General features: G+C 35.2%; 2 protein-coding genes across 3 annotated transcripts in view; both read right to left on the bottom strand.

Annotated features, from left to right (window-relative positions):
* Positions 1-947: 947 nt before the first annotated feature.
* On the bottom strand, positions 948-8525 carry LOC119693675 (syntaxin-1A). Of its 2 annotated transcripts, none has more exons than XM_038117758.2 (8): positions 8272-8525; positions 6376-6474; positions 3881-3974; positions 3004-3249; positions 2161-2234; positions 1584-1721; positions 1255-1365; positions 948-1069 (listed from the first exon to the last, which is right to left on the bottom strand). In XM_038117758.2, the coding sequence occupies exons 1-8, from the start codon at positions 8314-8316 to the stop codon at positions 998-1000; spliced, it is 879 nt and encodes a 292-aa protein (XP_037973686.1). In that variant the 5' UTR covers positions 8317-8525; the 3' UTR covers positions 948-997. The 2 variants fall into 2 exon arrangements, with proteins under 2 accessions (XP_037973686.1, XP_048479637.1); XM_048623680.1 differs by lacking the exon at positions 8272-8525 and adding an exon at positions 8001-8019.
* Positions 8526-12258: 3733 nt separating this feature from the next.
* LOC105388149 (ankyrin repeat domain-containing protein 29) overlaps positions 12259-19204 on the bottom strand; it is a 36673-nt gene continuing 29727 nt past the window's right edge. Inside the window, exons 6-9 of the mRNA XM_048623684.1 lie at positions 14653-14751; positions 14073-14270; positions 13547-13642; positions 12259-13211 (exon numbers count right to left, since the gene is read on the bottom strand). Of these exons, the coding sequence (XP_048479641.1) occupies positions 13026-13211; positions 13547-13642; positions 14073-14270; positions 14653-14751 (579 nt within the window). The 3' untranslated portion in view covers positions 12259-13025. The remainder of the gene's footprint in view (positions 13212-13546; positions 13643-14072; positions 14271-14652; positions 14752-19204) is intronic.

A 19204-nucleotide genomic window follows, 5' to 3' on the forward strand; every position in this document is an offset into this window, starting at 1 on the left:
TTCGTAATCATACTATTATTATTATTAATAATATTTTTAATGTGTTGAGTGATTGTTATCATCATCTCATTCGTCTGCCGATTAATTCGAATTATAGTTGATACAAAATCGGTAGTCCCACTCGGACCGTACAATATAAATCAGCTTACATGACGTGGCTAATATAAATAAAACCTTTCTCTACAGCACGAGCAGAAAATTTCATAGACAAGGCTGCATCGATGTTGCTGCTAAATGCTCATTGGTGCAATGTAGATTTATACTTGTTAGTATGTAGGTAGGTGTATAGTGGCTACATAGTATCTTGACTGCACATGCACAACGCTATATTAGCGTTGTTATTAGATAAATTTAGTATCTATTAGAATTTATCTAGGATATTTTGTATCAGATTATGAATCAGTTGACCATTTATTTAGGCCTGTCTCCCACCTGGCGTATCGAATTGGCCTTAGATGATTTTACACAGACAAAGAAAATGCTTCAAGAAGTGATTTGCTTGCAAAATTTAATAATAGTCAGTGCGTAGAGTTGCAGAATAAATTAAAATGTACTCGTAATAAAGACATTTTATAATTAAAAACTATTTCGGGCTAACACTGGAGTAATTAACGTAAGTTTCAATAAATCGTTTACTTATATTTTTCATTGTTAAAGCTCCAGTTCTCACACTGCACTCTAAATGGGATAATAAATAATAATAACGGTATCATAATGTTTCAATTATTTTTTTATACATATTTAATTCATAATTCATTATTGTAATCGTTGTTAAAAATTGCATTGGTAAGATTTATGACTAGCTGTTTCTCTTGATAAATTAGCGTTAAGTTTTCTATAATATAAATATTTTATACAAATACGTAACGTTTCATTTCCCTTACAAAATTTAAAATAAAATATTACATAACTCACTCATGCTAACTGTAGGAACTTACAGCAATATGTATTTAGACACTTTTAATTACCGATATAAATATTTTATAATTATAATTTATCACGTGACTATAAGTACAAATAACACTAGTAGGAAACCGGACACCAAACAGACGATTAGACCGACTTTTTTCTGAAAAAGAAAAAAAAAACATTAGTGATCAATCTGTAGAGATCGAATAGGTTAGGAGGAGTATCGAAACTTTCCGTTGTTAGAAGTGCTTGTTAAATAACCAAATATTTTAGTCATTTTTCAGGCATAATAGTTATAGTTAATTATAGTTAAACAAGTTGTTGTTCTTTTGGTTAGTAACTTACATTTCTCGCTTTTTTTCGACTGACTGTTCCTTTCATAAGTTCTTGGCCACCGTATTCGACATGCTCTGTTGCTTGGCTCGCATAATATTCAACGGTATCAATTAAATCTTGCTGAAAAGTAAACCACATTATTTATATTGCTGAATTTTGGTTAGCGCCATCTGTTATCCGATAGAGTTAACCTAAACGTGGGTAGCGCCATCTAGTAGTTAAATTAACAAACTACTAAGTTATGCTATTCGACAATAGATGTCGTTACTAGTATTTTAATTTAACAAACTCCTAAAGTTATGCTATTCGACAATAGGTGCCGCTACTAGTATTTATACCTGCTGTGCAACTAAATGGGACATTTGAACGAAGAGTTCCTTCACATCCTTGAGGGATTCCTCGATTCGCAATAATTCCTGATGTCGAGCTTCGACGTCTCTTAGCACTAGTCTAGCTTCTTGAGTCTCGGCTTGCAACTGGAAGTAAAAAAAAACGCTTCATCACATCACATCATACGCGAACAACTTATTAAACTTAAAACACTCTCCTTTTTTCCGTCAGTAGTTAAAACACAAATTGTAATACCTACTACTTGTGTATTTTTTGCTTGTAGTCTACAAGTTGTAGAGAAACATAACTAGGTAAGTATAGGTTTAGGTAATTTAACTTTGAAATTACTCTCTACAAAGGATGTGTCGGTCCGCAGGCGGACAGTGATTCGCCCTTTATTGTTATTAATGGGTGAAGAATGAGGACGAATTCTTTGTAAATCGCTCGATTATGAGATGTGAGTTGTCAGAGTTATTTTAATAGTAACAAAACCCGTCCTTTTTATTACATTACATATAAATTACATAGATACTACATACATACGTATACACATTACATATTAAAATACTAATTGCCAGAACTTACGTTATCAACGAACAGGGATATGTTGTTGGTTTCTAATAAATTCTGGCACTCTTCTTCAGATATGGAGAGATTGGCTGCAACAGAAAAATAGTTTCCGTTAATTAAGTCAACCTTTTCTACACACTTACCTATTAACATAGACTATTTATTAGTCTATGCCTATTAAATACAGTTACCAACGAGAAAACGAGACGTATCTAAGTAAGGTGTAAGTAGATACATTAATCATCTTATCCTTGTACATTTAGCTTTTAACATAGCCATTAGGTACCAAGTCAAACAACTGGTTATACACAGTACACAGACAGACATACAAAACACCGTTGTATATTAACACAACAGCTGTTTAATACTGACCTATAATTCACACTAAACAAACAGACATACATTTGTGCATGAGTAACCTCTCTGAACTGCACAGTTTAATAGGTTTAGGCCATTTTAGCACTTCTCATGTGCTTGTTGTTTTGATAGGAGTTCATACCATCATGTGAACGTACTCCATTCACTATTGAGGTATATTAGTGTAGGTAGTTATATGCTTTTCATTTGCTACTCAATAGAAACTGATTATATATTTAGTTACTTACCTTGTAAATTATTTATTTAAATTAATTATTTTTTGCTGGGTTTAGGCCTCACCCATGCTATGCAAAGTTCCACGGTCCCGTGCTAAATTCAACCAATTTGGTCCAGTTACTTTCTTAATGCCATCGGAGCAACAGTGCAATGGTCTACCGAACCCTTGTCTTGGCCAGCACCCCGACACTGCCTTGGTCCATCTACCGTCATCTCGCCTTGCCAGTGTAATAAAATTTATTATTTAAATGAATAATAACTTACTCAACCTAATCTGCTCCTGCAACAGATCATACTGGGCATCCTTGATCATTTGCAGTGTCTGCTCATGCTTCGTCAACGCGTCGCTATAAAGCTGCCTGGTGGTGGCGTATTGTAGCCTCGAAAGCCGCGCTTTCACGTCATTCTTCTTAGCACTGGCTCGGGACTCGAACTGGCGTAGGGCGCCGCAGATCTTGAGGCCGATGGCGTTGGATTGCGTTATTACGGAGTCTAACTGGTCTTGGAGGTCTGGAAATGGAATAGGTAGAAGTTAAGATTCTGCTATGGTGACTGGCTGAGTGAGTGATAAAGTCTCGTTTGTCACCGACATGCTAAGAAAAAGATTTAAGATTATTGACTCAGGGGCTGGTTCACGAAAGGTCTGTTTCTCAGACATGGACTTAATTAGGATTTTGTATACAGATACAGCAGGTATACCTATGTATAAATGTATTTTGGTCAAATATTTACCTACCTACTTAATCTTATCTAGATGACAAAATTGTTGCTTAGATACGTTGTTGGTAGGTCTCATCAGTCTAAATGCCTGGGATTTAAAGTTTACCTATTGACCCATTTTGATTATCAGCCAGATGATCATCGTAAATTGCTTCATACTCATAACTCCCATGTCAACATTAGCTAGGATCTAAGTCTTTAAACAATGCTTGTCGCTTGCTTGGTGTCTCACATTTTATGTAAGAGCATAAATTTTGAATGCACCAACTAAATTTGTCAAATATGTGTGTAGCAAAAGTATTTGCATTTATTTGGCATACTGACGTTACAGCAACGAGAATACAACATAAAAATACAGAACTCATAAAAAAAATACTTCTGCATCAAAAGGGCGCCAGCTCAGCATGTGCTGTATACTCACGCTTGTTGGTGTGGAAGGTGGGGTCGGCGTGGAGCCTCCGCATCAGCTGCGTGTTGCCGTTGATGTCGTGGATCCACGCGCGCATGCGGTCCACCTGCAAAGTACAGTAGGCCTATCACAAGTTCTGTCAAATGGAGTCACTATTTGTATGACATCTTGATCAGCGTCCCTGTCGGTAACGGTGAAAACTAATAAAGCATACAGATTCCAGTGATTTTTCCATCGAATTCGTATCGACTTAAGTCGACAATACCTACTGGTGATCTGGGTACAGTTCGATTCACAGAACTTAACCTTCTTTACTGGGCATTTTTAGGTAAAAGTCATTGTGTATGTAAGTCTGTATAGGCTCGTTTCTTCGACGAAAACGACCACCCTGTATTCATTATTTACGAATTGTAATTTATTGTCTCGCCATTTTTGTTCAAGCCACGTGTATCACAGTACTTTTATGTATAAGTAACACGTATGTTTATTTATAGTAGTGATCATTAAATCAATCAAGTCCCAGGTCAAAGTGCTTATGCAAAGTGAGCACTGAGCACTAAGTTACACTTATCTAAGGAAATTATTACAAAAACTATGATGATCTCATCTATCAATGTCAATATAAGGCCAGACATCTTAATCTGTAATTACAGCTTATTCACAAATTGCAATGGTTGTTTTTACCAAAAGATGCAGATTCTGTAATTTAGATATCACTCGTGGGTTTATGTCGGTGCTTCCTAGATTATATCACTTAATAAATATTCCTAGCTGTTATATGACATAACTATAGTTCGAATCAGGCTCCATCGGTATTTATTTATAAGTACCCACTATAGAATAGTATAAAGCTAGTAAAACAAATTAAGTATATCACCTAATTAGTTGGCTTGTCTCTATTGCTCCAATGACATAGTAATTAAAACGAGACCATTATAAATTGTATGAACGCAATAAAAGGATACCTACTGCATCTACATTTCTATGCAAAGATGCTATTCTACAATATTATACACGAGGGAAATGTATGAGTCTGCAACTTGAAGAAAATTGTAGGTATTGGTTCTCAAAATGATGTGTTTGGTATTTACTGTCAGTTTCACAGTTGAGAATGTCAAGATAAGTAGAGTTTGAGACAGTTTGAGTATGGAATACAGCACCGCGAATTGCTGAAGTTCATGCTTAGTTAGATTTACTTAAGCATGAAACAGAGCCTATATCGTACCTCTGTCAGTTACCTGTGAAGTTAATATATGTTTTACAAACCTAATATAATATTTGGACCCGTATTCGTCTAGTAAAAGTACTGGGAACACCCAAATATTCCGAAAAACTTTTTTCCGAATTTGATAACCCCGAATATGTAATTTACGAAATATTGCAATACCGATTTTTTTAAATACCGAATTATAATAGTCACGAAAATTATAATTTCGAATATTATAATCACGAATATTGTTATTACGATTGTGAAATATACGAATGTTAAAAAATACGATTACTTTAATATGCGAAAAATAAAATACCGATTTATTATAATCACGAAAAAGTCAAATCCCGATCGGAAATATGATAATTCGTGATTTTGACCAAAAAAACATAAACGTCTTTAAAACTTTAGAACCAAAACCAAAAGATAGGTGCGACGACGAGCAAAGCGAGGAGGAGCGTGTTAGGTGCACATAGTTATCGAAAAACAAAGCGGAGCGCAGCGAAGCGGAGCGGAGCGTTTCAAATATAGAGCAAAACATTTGCTTAAACTTAAAAACCTTAGGACCTAAACCTAAAGATAGGTGCGACGACGAGCAAAGCGAGGAGGAGCGTGTTAGGTGCACATAGATATCGAAAAACAAAGCGGAGCGCAGCGAAGCGGAGCGGAGCGTTTCAAATATAGAGCAAAACAATTGCTAGGATTTTTATGGTGTTTAAACTTAAAAACCTTAGGACCTAAACCTAAAAATAGGTGCGACGACGAGCAAAGCGAGGAGGAGCGTGTTAGGTGCACATAGATATCGAAAAACAAAGCGGAGCGCAGCGAAGCGGAGCGGAGCGTTTCACATAATATAGCTTAAAAAATATTGTTTTTATACGGATTATGCTGTTAATTAACCCACTATTCATAATAGATAACCATTTCTTGTTAACTAAGAAACATTCGGGAATTTGTATTTTCGGAATATTAAAACTTCGGGATTCGTAGTTTTAACAATTCGATATAATAAAAAATCGTACTTTTGAAACATCGAAATAATAATATTCGGAAAATTGACTTTCGTAATTTTAATAAATGTGTTGTTTGAAATTTCGTTTATAATCTATTCGTGATTTTCGTTATTCGGAAACTTAAAATTCGGGATTTTGAATTATTCGGAACTATGAAATTCGAAATTTTAAAAATCGTTATTTTCATATTCGTAAAAAAGTAATTCGGAATTATGTAGTGTACCCAAAAGTACTCGAAGGATAATATAGGTAGGTAGTTATTATTTAAAAATCTTATAGAATACCTCATTGAATATGTTCTGTATTTCATCCTTTTCGTAATTCTTCTCCCCGTGCACGTATATCTCGACTGTTTCGTTGTATATCTGGCCATTATTTGAAACCTGAAAAAAAATAATTACAACTAAATCTATTATAATAATATGTGATAATAATATGTGGGGACAACTCACACACGGCCATCCGACCCCAAGCTAGGCAGAGCCTGTGTTATGGGTATCGGACAGCTGATATATCTACACATTACAATACATATATAGATACATATTAAATATAAATATCAACACCCAAGACCCGAGTACAAATATCTGTCTTTAAACAAATATCTGCCCCAGCCGGGAATCGAACCCGGGACCTTCGGCATAGCAGTCAGGGCCACTAACCACTACGCCATTCGACCGTTTATGGTTTGTATGGAGTTAGAGTCAGGAGGATGACAGATATAGATAGAGAACTTGATGTGAAGTCAGCGACTGATGGTAATCTTTGACCACCACGGGGACAAACTCTAGACTAGGGTCTCGCGTATGTCACCGAGTAAGACCGTGTCGACACGGTAAGAAAAAGACACATAGATAATAGGCGTTTATGAATGGTGTCAACTGTCAACTCTTGCGGTTCGGTTTATTTCGGCGTAAATTACGACTTCCTTTTTAAGTAGGTAAGTTATGAATTTGGGGGCCATCATTTCAAGAGGTAACCCACTTCTTGAGGGATTCCAACCTAGATCATAACTGCATCCGTATAGTGCTAGTTATCTATTTAGACGGATTCATAGCCCGACATACAAGGATCACTTTGGATATCCATCTAAGTACTTACATGCATTGTGACATTATTTTTATAATTACTTAGGTATTTATTAAATAACATTCTGTGGAAAGTCTGTGTAGGAATACCTACGAGTAGAACGCGTGACTTAATCTGACACTTGACTAAATATGCGGAGAGAAAATCATCTCAATTGTGTCTTGTTGTAAGATTGTATCTAATATGGGTAAATGTTGGTAGTTTTGTGAATTTAGGTCAGTTTCAATTTAATGTATACTTACCTACGAATAGTTATATTATATTATTATTTATGTATCGTACCTATATTATTAGTCCTATCCGATCCTAGTTGGAACAATGGAAAACTTAAAATCATACATAACTGCGTCACTTTGAATAACCATTTTAATGCACCATAACCCTCATAACACTGCCAAAGCACGACAGGAATAGGTTTGCTATTCATTGAGATGTCAATCACATCATCATCGTAAAAATATTTCCATTGAGCCAAAGTAGGTACTCTGTGTATACCGGAAAATTAGTACCTACTTTAACAAACATGCACGGTTTATATTAATAGGCTCGATGGCATTAACACAACATCATCAGTATATCGAATCGATAAGGTAAATAGGTAGGAGACCATTTGAGGTATGAATGATGTCACCTGAAACTGAAATTCGCTCCTCTAAACGCAAAACCATTTTTTTTACTGTGATCTCTACACATAAAATCATATTATTATACACCAAAATATAGTAAGATATTGATAGGTCAATATTTATCACATAATGTTGTAAATTTATAACCGACAAGTAACTGAAGGACTTCATATTATTAGGTATGAGTTACCTACACGTTAAACCACAGCGTAAATAACGTTACATAACTGAACAAATATGACAATCTTACACTATCCTGAAACACTTAGGTAAACTTTACAGCATACATTTCATACAACACAAGTCTTTTAAGTCTTAGGTAGGTATGCCATCACGAATCATAACCGTACTGTCACAATACCGGCTTATAGTAAACTGCACTTTAGAAACTATAAGATTTACCTCTTACTACATAATATTATATACTGTAGAATAAATGAAAATTTACTTGAAGAATAAGCTTACATTTTGAATATTTTGGAGTTCTGATAGCCGGTCCTTGCTTCTCATTATATTCACAAATTCACAACACTAGCACAGAATAATAACACTAGTGACCGCCCCCGACACTGCGTCCTACACTCGCGGTATCTAATCTCGCACTGATATGATAACGCTACATTACATACAAACGTTAAGGGGCCGATAACAGGATGCGCCCAAATCACAGGTGATTCAAATTATAGGAGAGCTCATGAAAAAAAATGGGGACTATGCTGTAAAGCTATGAACGCTAATTAGAGAAGAAATGAGAGTAGGTACCGTTATAATGAATACTGAGTGTTGCATTGCAAAGTTATCAAGTTAATGTGCGTAGGTCAAGTGCATTGTACGCAAAAATAAGATAAATTGCAGATTTATTTATGTAGGTGCTTATGTTTTTTTAACATTAGGTACTATTACTACCTATCTATAGACTTAAGTGCCTAGTAATTACCAAACTCTCTCTCTCCTTTTCCTTTTATCGCGCTAACAAAAAATGTTACAAATATTCAGTAAATATTCACCTTATGTCTTGAATTTTATATTTAGGTAATCTATGATAGGCTTAGCTTACCTTAATCTAGGTCCTGTGTCATAAACATACGCTTCATTTTCCTCTTCAAATAAGTAAGACCGAAGTAGATCTTAATTTTCCTGTTATGAATCGACGTATCGTTTTAAAATTAAATCCTATCTTAGCATTAATGTACCGAGTTTTGCAAGGGCACCTTTATAGTTAAGTTAATTATATTTTGTTGTTTATACATAGGTATTTCAATTAGGTCCTTAGGAGGCAGTTATGTACCTAGAGTACCTACTAACTTCTCAAAAAAAACATAACATTAGTTTGCAAAGTAGGCACCTAATATCAATAATTTGATACAGATAATGCAATAACCCCCTTTACAATGTCTATTCAGCCTGCAAGTTCATTGGCTGCACGCTCTGACCTCCGCGCAGTTTGTACAACTCATTATCACCTCACCAGACCATAGACATTAGTGTTGCTAAGTACTATAAGTGTTAACATGATATAAGTACCTACATAAAATTTTGTGAATGTACATAAGTAAATAAGAAGCGTTAATTAACCCCGAGAAACAACTGTGTTGTTTGGGGTATCATGTATACTGTGCACTTTTTATGGGATTAATAAAAGATTTATTTATTATTATTATTATTACATTTCTTCCATAGTGGCGCGAAATGAATATTGGGCTATCGGGTTTTTAGGCTACCGTCGATCTAGGGCACATGCTGATGACGAGTAAATAATTAGGAACTAAATTGATACATACATACATTCTTTTAAATTCTAGTAAGTAGTTACCACTTCTTAGTCGAAATTTCGTAGTTTCCATTTTCACGTATGCGGCTGACCCCGAGCACAGATTGACTATGCTCGAGATCAGATAAGTTACCTATCTAGGTAAGATGGGTTACGCTAGCAGCTTGACAAACTAACGTACGAAAGCTAGACTAAGTAGACTGCCTAAATATGTATACAGTTAATGAAACTCACGAATTGATTGTTTATTAAGTAAAATTGATTAAACCAATATAGGTACTTAATTGAAATAACCAATCGTGGGGCGACGGAGATGTAACTTGTAAAGCGACGCTAAGACAAAAAATGGTTATTAGTGAAACGTAAATAACATTACTTTGATCTTGTTAATAATAGACAGGTATAACTTACCGGTAACATTTGAAGGTTAGACGTGTCCATTGTTATTTTATATTCATGTAAATTTTAATTTACATAGGTATACTTCAGACCTCTATGTAATACGTATTGTTGTCTCATTGTTGCTACGTTATGTATGTAACATATATTATTTACTACGTAAGTATGTAGGTATACAATAGATACTTGCGTATACATAATGTATAATTTATATTTCTATGTTTTGTTACATACATACTATTCAAGTATACAATAAGCTCATACAGTTTCTATCCCTATCCCTTCATATCCCCCATAGGACGATAAATATCTTCTATTGCACACCTAGATAAAATACTTACTAAATAAAATAGTACTTAGCACAACTTGAAAGAATTAATACAAAATCTTCCTATGGAAATATTTGTCAAAAAACACCTGTACTTACCTATTAAAAATCTACAACTCCGTATTTCCGTACATAATACAAAATTAAACAAAGTATTTTTTTTTACAATAACTTTTTATTAAAACACGTTTAGGAACGTACGCATTGTATGCACTGCACATTGCACAACATATGAAAAACATCATACTTAATTAAGTATTTAACTTCAAAGGTATGTACTCACAAATTTTATTATGTAACGTCCCTACACCCTAGTTACATAAATAATAGAATAACAACAATAATACCGACTTATTATGTACCGCCTTAATATTATAATCTTTATCTAATAAACGATGTCAGTTCCATCATATTGATACATACATAGGTACTTTAATACATTATATTTTGAGTAAATTAACATAAAACATGAAGTTAGTTTTAAAGAAAGATTCTTTGATTTCAGTTATTTCTCAGAGATTACAAATCAATCATTTGTATGATTCAAATAGGTACTTTTATTCATAGTGGCCAACACTTCAATATACTTTTCAAAACTAAAACCGTGTAATGTTTGTATTTTCAAATTCAGAGAATAACCAGGGCAACATAATACGAATAAGTTAGGTATGTTTTTTTTCGTTTGATAATACTCAAGATTCTTCGATAGGTACTCAGTTCTTGAAATATCTACATACGCAAAATGTAATTAAGTAATGTAAGTTTTATGACCGGAAAAAATACATGGAAATCTGTTAAAATTTTATTTTTTTACATTACTTGAGCGATCATTTAAGTTAATAAGAATACATTTAAAGCTAAATACTAACGTTGCAACAGATTAAGTTAGTATAAATTAAATATATTATATCTATACTATACTAAGCTCATTATTGTATGTATTATGAAAATATATAAGGGGCCGTCCATTAATCACGTGAGGCTCAAAGGGGGGGGGGGGAGGGGGTACTGAAAACCTCACGAAACATCACGAGGGGGGAGGGGGGGTTCTCGTTAGACATCACGTGTATTAATTTTTTGTCAAAAATTAGGTATTTCTGAACTTATATTTTGGACAGCGCAAAAATTTTAACGATTTGTAGTATGACCTACATTTTTTCTAGTCAAAAATTGCCTTTACATAGACTTCCAAAAAATACACGTGATCCAGGGGGGGGGGGGAGGGGGGTTGGTCCCAAACCTCACCAAATATCACCTGGGGGGAGGGGGGGGGTGAAAAAATGAGAAAAACGACCTCACGTGATTAATGGACGGCCCCTAATATGGTGGAATATTATCAGTGGCCGAGTCGAAGGCAGATCCATTTAGCTATTGTACATAAGATGTCTTTGGCGCGTTAACAGATTAACTGTTACAGCGGTTGCATATATTTAATGAATTATACCTACTTACAACAACAAAAAATATTATTAAAAAGTGCATTTTTTATATTGACTAGGAGTAATAAAGTTAAAAGAAACAATTATAATATAGATATCTACCACTAACTTAAACGAAAGTATTTTTAAAACTAAAAGCACCATAGAAAATAATTTAATATTAAAATAATATATGTATGTAAATAAATAATGCGTATAGTAAATACTTTTCTTCTCATAATACTTAAATGCCATAGTAGATTCATATCCTTTTTAGATCAAGAAAAAATGAGATATGCACTGGTGCAGTTTTTAATAAGTACGGTGGCCTGCGCCTAAAAGTATACAGGCGGAGTTTTTAAAATAGATCCCTGATGATGAAGGGACCAGCTACATCTGTTATAAATCCGGGGACGTGTTGTGTGTGATGTGTGTAGCAGTGGTGTTTATGTGGATGTGCTTGAGCAGCATGTGAGCTTGAGATCGCTTTTTTAAAAACTCCGCCTGTATACTTTTAGGCGCAGGCCACCGTACAAATATACTTTAGTAATATAAACTATAAGTATGTATATTGAATACCTTTAGGATAATTAAATATCTTATGGACGTGGGTATTTCTCTTAACTATTTCGTGTGAGGTATGCTGTGTAAGGCGCATTGTATGAAGCTATGGTGTATATTTCTAATTAATACAAAATATTTAGGGGTGTTTCTATCATAATTCATAACTAGAGTCCATCAACGCTAACTTTGCTACAAGTTCTACATGCAAAAATGTAACAAGCATAATAATTTCGGACACTGACGTGTCACTTACTTCCTCTTCTTCATTTATTTACAGCGCTCCATCTTGTTTAGTATATTGTATTATTAATATGAGGCTAGCAGTTAAGAAAAAAATTATCTTTCGTCTTTTACCCGTTGCAAAGTTAGCACTGTCGGAGCCTACTGTAACAGCTTACGTCTTGTAATTATTATTTAGTAGCGTGAGTCTTAATATACGGTCACAATTTTACCTTATCTTCTTACAATGAGATTCAGACTTTGTAGTCATAATCAAAAGTGTATTTAAAAGAGTTTCCCGTTTTGGAAGGTGTTTATACATAACATTATACATACAATGGAGAATCATAATTCAAAACATGAGATTGCAGTAGTTAACGTCTTAAAAATAGCTAATAAATTAGCACATTCAAAATAAATATCAGGAAACCGCCAAAAGGCTAAATTGATCACCTAGCCAACCTAAAAAACTTGGAAGTTTTCGAACACCGTAGCAAACGGAGGGTAGTTGTTGTAAATATCACTTGGTTTTCCCCTCTTTTTCCCTTAAATACTGGGCCACAGACTTCTTCCCGGCGGCGGCGGCGGCGAGGGCGGGGGTGAGGCCTTGCGAGGAGCGGGTTCGAATCCCGCCGCGGGTCGCTAGTAGCTTCACACAGGACAGCTCGCCTGACATCGCCGCGCCATGGAGAGCTGTTTGCCCGTTCTGGAATTTAGAGGTTAGGGAATGTTAGGATGATGGAGAAGAGCTATTTGGACGATAGGATAGCGCGCTGCAATGATTGTTATGTTGACTGTTGCGCGTAGGGTTTCGGTCTGTGGTTTCGGGTTCGTTTACGGGTCGGGCTAAATATTTACTGAAAGGCTAGTTTTATTGTATCTGTGAAAGGCTATGATTCCGCTCTTGTTAAACTGAGATTAACATAAAACACTGAGCAGCAATCAATATTTTTTTCCTAGTCATGCTGTCCAGTTGATAAAAAAAGAACAGCCAAAGCTTTGATATAAGTACATTAACGACAAACTAGCTAGATGACTTACGGGTAGTAGTCCGACGTTAGGCTTGTATTTGAGTAGTTCGCCGACGACGGCTGTGTGTCCCTTGTGCGCCGCCTTGAACAGCGGGGTGGCGCCATCCTGAAGTGTTTAATACATAACTATTAGTTTTTTGTAAAGAACCAGATTCCAAATCTTATTAAGAAATAGGTAGGTACTTAACCTAAGTAAAATAAAATAGGTAGGTTATAATGCAGCAGAAAATTTTGAGCAGAATGATTTTTAAAGAGTAACTCCTCACAATGCTCTGAAATACAATTCAGAGGACTTCAGAGGGGAAAAGGCCATGAAATGTCAGGGATATTTCATGGCCATGCGGCGCATGGTCATTCAGACGAATTCAAAGACGTTAAGCATCAGGATTTGGACTTACGCTGCCTTGTGCGATGTAATGAAGCGATTTAGCCACTTTTAGCAAGGCATACCTGCTACCATGGGCACATACTGCGAACCTAATCTCGTTTCTGGATCCCTAAAATACACTTATTCTAATATTCAGTTCAGAAGTTACCTGTCTCAACTGATCCACATACGCGCCTGCAGCCAGCAACAGCCGCACCACGTGATCGTGACCGCACTGCGCCGCGATCCACAGTGGCGTGGCGCGGTCTAACCGCGCGCGGTCCACGCACGCGCCGGCGGTCAGCAGCGCGCGACACACGTCCTCGTGCCCGTTCTGGGCCGCTATGAAGAGTGGGGTCGCTTTGTCCTGGGAATGGGAGTTAGATATATTTATGCGGATTTCTGTGCGTGTTTTCTATACAGGTGTTGCAAAAAGGGTAAGTATACTAAGCCGAAACCAGCATGTGCAGCATGGTGTATCTAAGCCCGAAACTGAAATCAGAATTTCAAAATTCGCGAAAAAAAAATACCCCCTGTATAATTAATCCTATTCCACGATTGAAACTTCAAGCAAGATACCGAGAGATGTAGAAAGTAGGAACATTCAGAACGGCTGATGCATTGAAATATCTTATATCCTTTTTATCACACCGACTTTCTTATACAAATGTTTCCAATTCCAATCTTTGTTATTTTAACGATTTAAGCAAGGTAGCAGTATCAAAATAATACAATTTTATTTGCCTCACCTTCATACAAGAGTTGACATTCGCTCCTCTTCTAATTAGTTCCTCGACCACCGGCAGATGTCCGCACTGGCACGCCACGAATAATGGAGTGCCTCCGTCCTGGAAACAGAAACATTCAGAGATATTATAATAGTCTACTACTTATACACTTACATGAATACTTTTTGTTTGAGATAACATCGGCCGCCGACATACTTTAGATTTACAGATAGGAAGATGATAATTTACCTAATGTAGGTACTTACCTATTTTGAGAAGCATGCTAAAAAGTAGGGACACCCGCAATAGATTACCTACAGAGACGTTGAGATAAATGCATATTAATTCACCGTTGCAAGCGTTAGTTTCACTAATGTCTATGTCCTACAGTGCCTACTAGAGTACTAGCACCATAGAATAACTAAGTACTAAAGAATGACAATCTCCTTAGCCCGGTTGTAACTAGATAGTTTAGTTTTGAATCATCCGTAAGATGTCGTTAGTGGTAGAATTTTGTCAAAATCTTAAATTATTGCATAATCCATTTTGAAAGAAGACGTTGCGAGTTTACTTGCTAACGTAGTAGTACTAACGAATAATCACTAGATGGCAATAGTGAGCGCCATTAGTTGGGAACGTGTGATGTTTTCCACTTTACGTAAACCTATAAATACCTACTATTAATAAAAAACTTACTAATAAAAAAAATACGCTCTTTTCAATAAAGATTTTTATATTATTGAACACTATTTTCCTTCCTATTATATTAGTAAAAAGTTACTTAGTCAATTGAAATGGAAACAATGAATATAATATATAAAATTACAAAAGGAACAAACAGCTTAAAACAGAACGTAATAATGTTCGATGCGTAGGTAGGTTTGAAAAAACAATTTTTATGCGTTCTTTGGTTTCCTTGCGAATCGCATATATCTCGTGTTTTCCTATCGTTTTCGTACTGTTTTGACCCCTGCTATCCCCTGGACTCCGTTTTCGACTACTTATCTACTGACTTGTGCATACTGTGATTAATTGACTCCGATTTACGCCCAACGCAATAAAATGACAAAGTGTGCATATCATAATTGTGAAAATACGCATCGAGACATTTCAATGTTTCGATTTCCAGTGCACGATAAAGATCGACTGCTTCTATGGATCATACATTCAGGTAAGATTTTAAGTTGCATAATATTTTCTCCTCCAGCTTCGAATGCGACTATGCACTGACTAACAATCCTTAGGCAGTGGTCCGAACAACGGCGAGTAAATTATGAACTATCGACTATTTTCTCGCTCAAGAAACGTACAATAGATATAACATTCTGTGTGAATAAAAGAGATGCAAATACAAATAGCTCGTCACACGTTGCACACTCGCTGATAGCCGTTATAGCCCGACGACAAAACTATCGAAACTACACTCGCTTGCAGCTGATAGTTTATAGTTTGAAGCACACTCGTTTCTCGCTCATCGCCGCCGGTCGGACCACTGCCTTAGGAAGCTGATTCAAAATTGTTCAAAATCAACCAAAGGAGTAGGTAAGGCGGGGATGATTCATGTATGAACATAATTAAGGTTAATGTTTTTGTGTTCTTATCTGTAGTTTGTTTGTTATTTTTATTCTAATGTTACTAACTTAAACCTTGTCTACCAATGTCTGAGTTTTGTTACATGAATGAAATGAAAATGAATTTAATTAGAATTTAAGTAATTAAAAATTACCATTCCCTAAGCCTGCAATACATGCTAGCATAGAATAACAAGTACAGTAGTACTAGTACTCGTTATTCTATAATGCTAGCCTAGACAAGTGAAAAGTTGAATTTACAAATGGGGCGTACAAATTCGGTGTTTGTGAAGATTGTATCTTTTATAAGTCATTATCCTCATGCAAATAAGGTCCTTCTCAGTGTGAAAAAATTGTCCGCGTTGTACTATAGCCTGTACCTAATTACACCTAACAGTAAACTAAGGGTGGGTTGCACCATAACTTTGACTATTACAAACGTAAAATCGTCCGTCAAAGCATCAATAATGCTTTTATCACCGATGCTTTGACGGACGATTTGACGTTTGTAATAATTAAAGTTAAATGGTGCAACCCACCCTAAATACTTATATTTTCTTTTTTAGGAAACTCAACCCTGACCTCACTAACGGATAGTGAGCTGAGAAACCAATACATATGTGCTGCACATTTTCACCTGTCGTGTATTCACAAATGTGAAACTTATAGTAGGCTGTTGGGACCAGCTGTACCAATTTATTATAAAACTACTCAGTCATCAAAATGTGGATCAACCCAGAAACCCGCTTCTAACACCAATGATCCTACGGAAACAACTGTGCCAATGGATGGTACAACAGATGAGCCAATCGATGCTGGGCTTATGTATTTTGATCCTCGTAAGTTTATGTTCCTTATTAATCTTCTTAACGTTATAAAGTTTTTAGTAGCATCAAGTATCATAGTATATATGAATAGGGAATATGCATGTGAATTAAATATAGGTCAAATATTATTTTTAATAAACTTTGTTATTTCAAAGTTATGCCTCCGTCAATATTTTTGATTATAATTTATTATAAAGCAAGTAAATAGGTAATGGTTGAAAAGTAGCAAAAAACTGCAGTAGATTAAAACTTTAGAAACGTCACGCATTTTCTTAGGACGGATGTAACGTAAAACTGATCATAAAGTTCATATGTCATTCATATGTCAACGGAGCGTAGGCGCGACTGGCTCGAGTCATTATTTTGAGCCAAGTGAAACGTCACAATGACGTCACACCTTGCCCGCCGAAATTACGTGCGTTTACAGTGGTCGTTTCGGTTGTAATTTTTTAACTTTATTTAAAATACCTTAAATTACTTCTTTTCTGCCCCATCAACCATTAGATCGTGGCTATCAAAAACGAATTGTTTACCAGGCTTTTCCGCAGATATTTTTAATCAACTGTCCAAAAAATTTGAACATGCATCCATACAAGAAAAAAGTTGTGTTATTTGTTTCGACGAAATGGCCATAATGTGTAATTTAAATTATTCTAAAAAGTTAGATACTGTGGAGGGGTTTGAGGATTTGGGTGGTAAACACCGAAGTAACAAAATAGCTAAACATGCTTTAGTATTTCTAGTGAGAGGATTATACTCCAAGTGGAAAGTCCCAGTGGCTTATTTTTTATCAGGCACTAATGTTAAAGCTAATGATTTAGAAATATTAGTGAAAGCTATTATTAATAAATTATTTATCTGTGGCCTCCTGCCTAAAGCAGTTGTCTGCGATCAGATGTCAACCAATCAGAAGATTTATAAAAAATTTGGCGTCACGAAGGACAACCCTTTCTTTTTTTGCAATGAAAGAAAAATATTCGCTTTATTTGATTAAGAGTATTAAGAGTGTAAGAAACAATTTTATTGATAACAATTTTGTTATTAATGATGAAATAATATCATTTCAGGACATAATCAAGACTTATGAAATGGACAAAATTTCTGGCAAAAGCCGTTGTATGTTAAAGATCACTGAAAAACATTTAAATCCCAACAGTTTTCAAAAAATGAATGTGAGCCTAGCTACTCAAATATTTAGTCACTCGGTGTCCGCAGCGATTCAAACGGCTAAAGACACAGGCAGTCTTAAAAGCGAAACTGCGTACAACACTGCAAATTTCCTAGAAACTGTAAATAATATGTTCGACGCATTAAATAGTAGAAAGAAAATTGAAAAAAATGTGTACAGGTCTGCATTAACCAAAAAATTAACGCATGCTAGGAAAGCCATTTTAAAAGGAAAAGATGTTTTTAAAACAATAAGAAAAATTACAATTAAAAAAAACAAGCAAGGATCTTTGGAACAAACTTTTTCCAGACCACCTTGTTTTGATGGCATTCAACAGACCATTGAAGCAATCAGGGGGGGGTCAGTGCCTTAATGGCTGAACTTTTAGTAGAAGGTAGTGCCATCTCTTTATATTACTCTTACTACCAAAAAAGATGTAAGATGGCGTTATCAACAAGACCATAGAACAATAACAAGACACATAGATAAGTAGTATTTGAATGTTAACATTTATAACAGGTGGCGAAGGATGGCGAAAAATATAGACGGCAGGCACATTCACTTTATTTTATTTTCGGGCAGAGGTTCCCCTTAACTAAATGTCTAGGTGACGGTGCAGTAAAGAGTGAGGCTCTCTCGGCCCTTACATCTAGTTTTATAAGAACTCCCAACAATTTGAAAAGTATCGTAATCTAAGCGGAAATGGAAACGCTTACAGTATCTGGATATTCTAAATATTAAAATTATATAATCCAAAACAACTCGTAAAATCATAAATTATTTAGATTATAATTACTACATATTAATAATATTTTTAAAATGGTTATTTTAATTAAATAACAAAACTTGATACTTAATTTAACTGTTCCGGTAGTATAATGGCGCCACTGTCGCTAGTTCCAAAATAATGTAATATTATAAAGCTATTTATAACTGCATATTAATAATTTCGGATATAAATCATATTATATAAACCTTAACAATAATTTGATCAACATATAAACAAT

This window comes from Plutella xylostella, chromosome 10, assembly GCF_932276165.1.
Source record: "Plutella xylostella chromosome 10, ilPluXylo3.1, whole genome shotgun sequence".
NCBI lineage: Eukaryota > Metazoa > Arthropoda > Insecta > Lepidoptera > Plutellidae > Plutella > Plutella xylostella.

Coding starts and splice junctions, on each gene's coding strand:
- LOC119693675 (XM_038117758.2), bottom strand. CDS start 8,316: ATGAGAAGCAAGGACCGGCTATCAGAACTCCAAAATATTCAAAAT. Junction 6,475..8,271: donor AACTCCAAAATATTCAAAAT/GTAAGCTTATTC, acceptor ATTTTTTTTCAG/GTTTCAAATAATGGCCAGAT. Junction 3,975..6,375: donor TACAGAACATATTCAATGAG/GTATTCTATAAG, acceptor TGTACTTTGCAG/GTGGACCGCATGCGCGCGTG.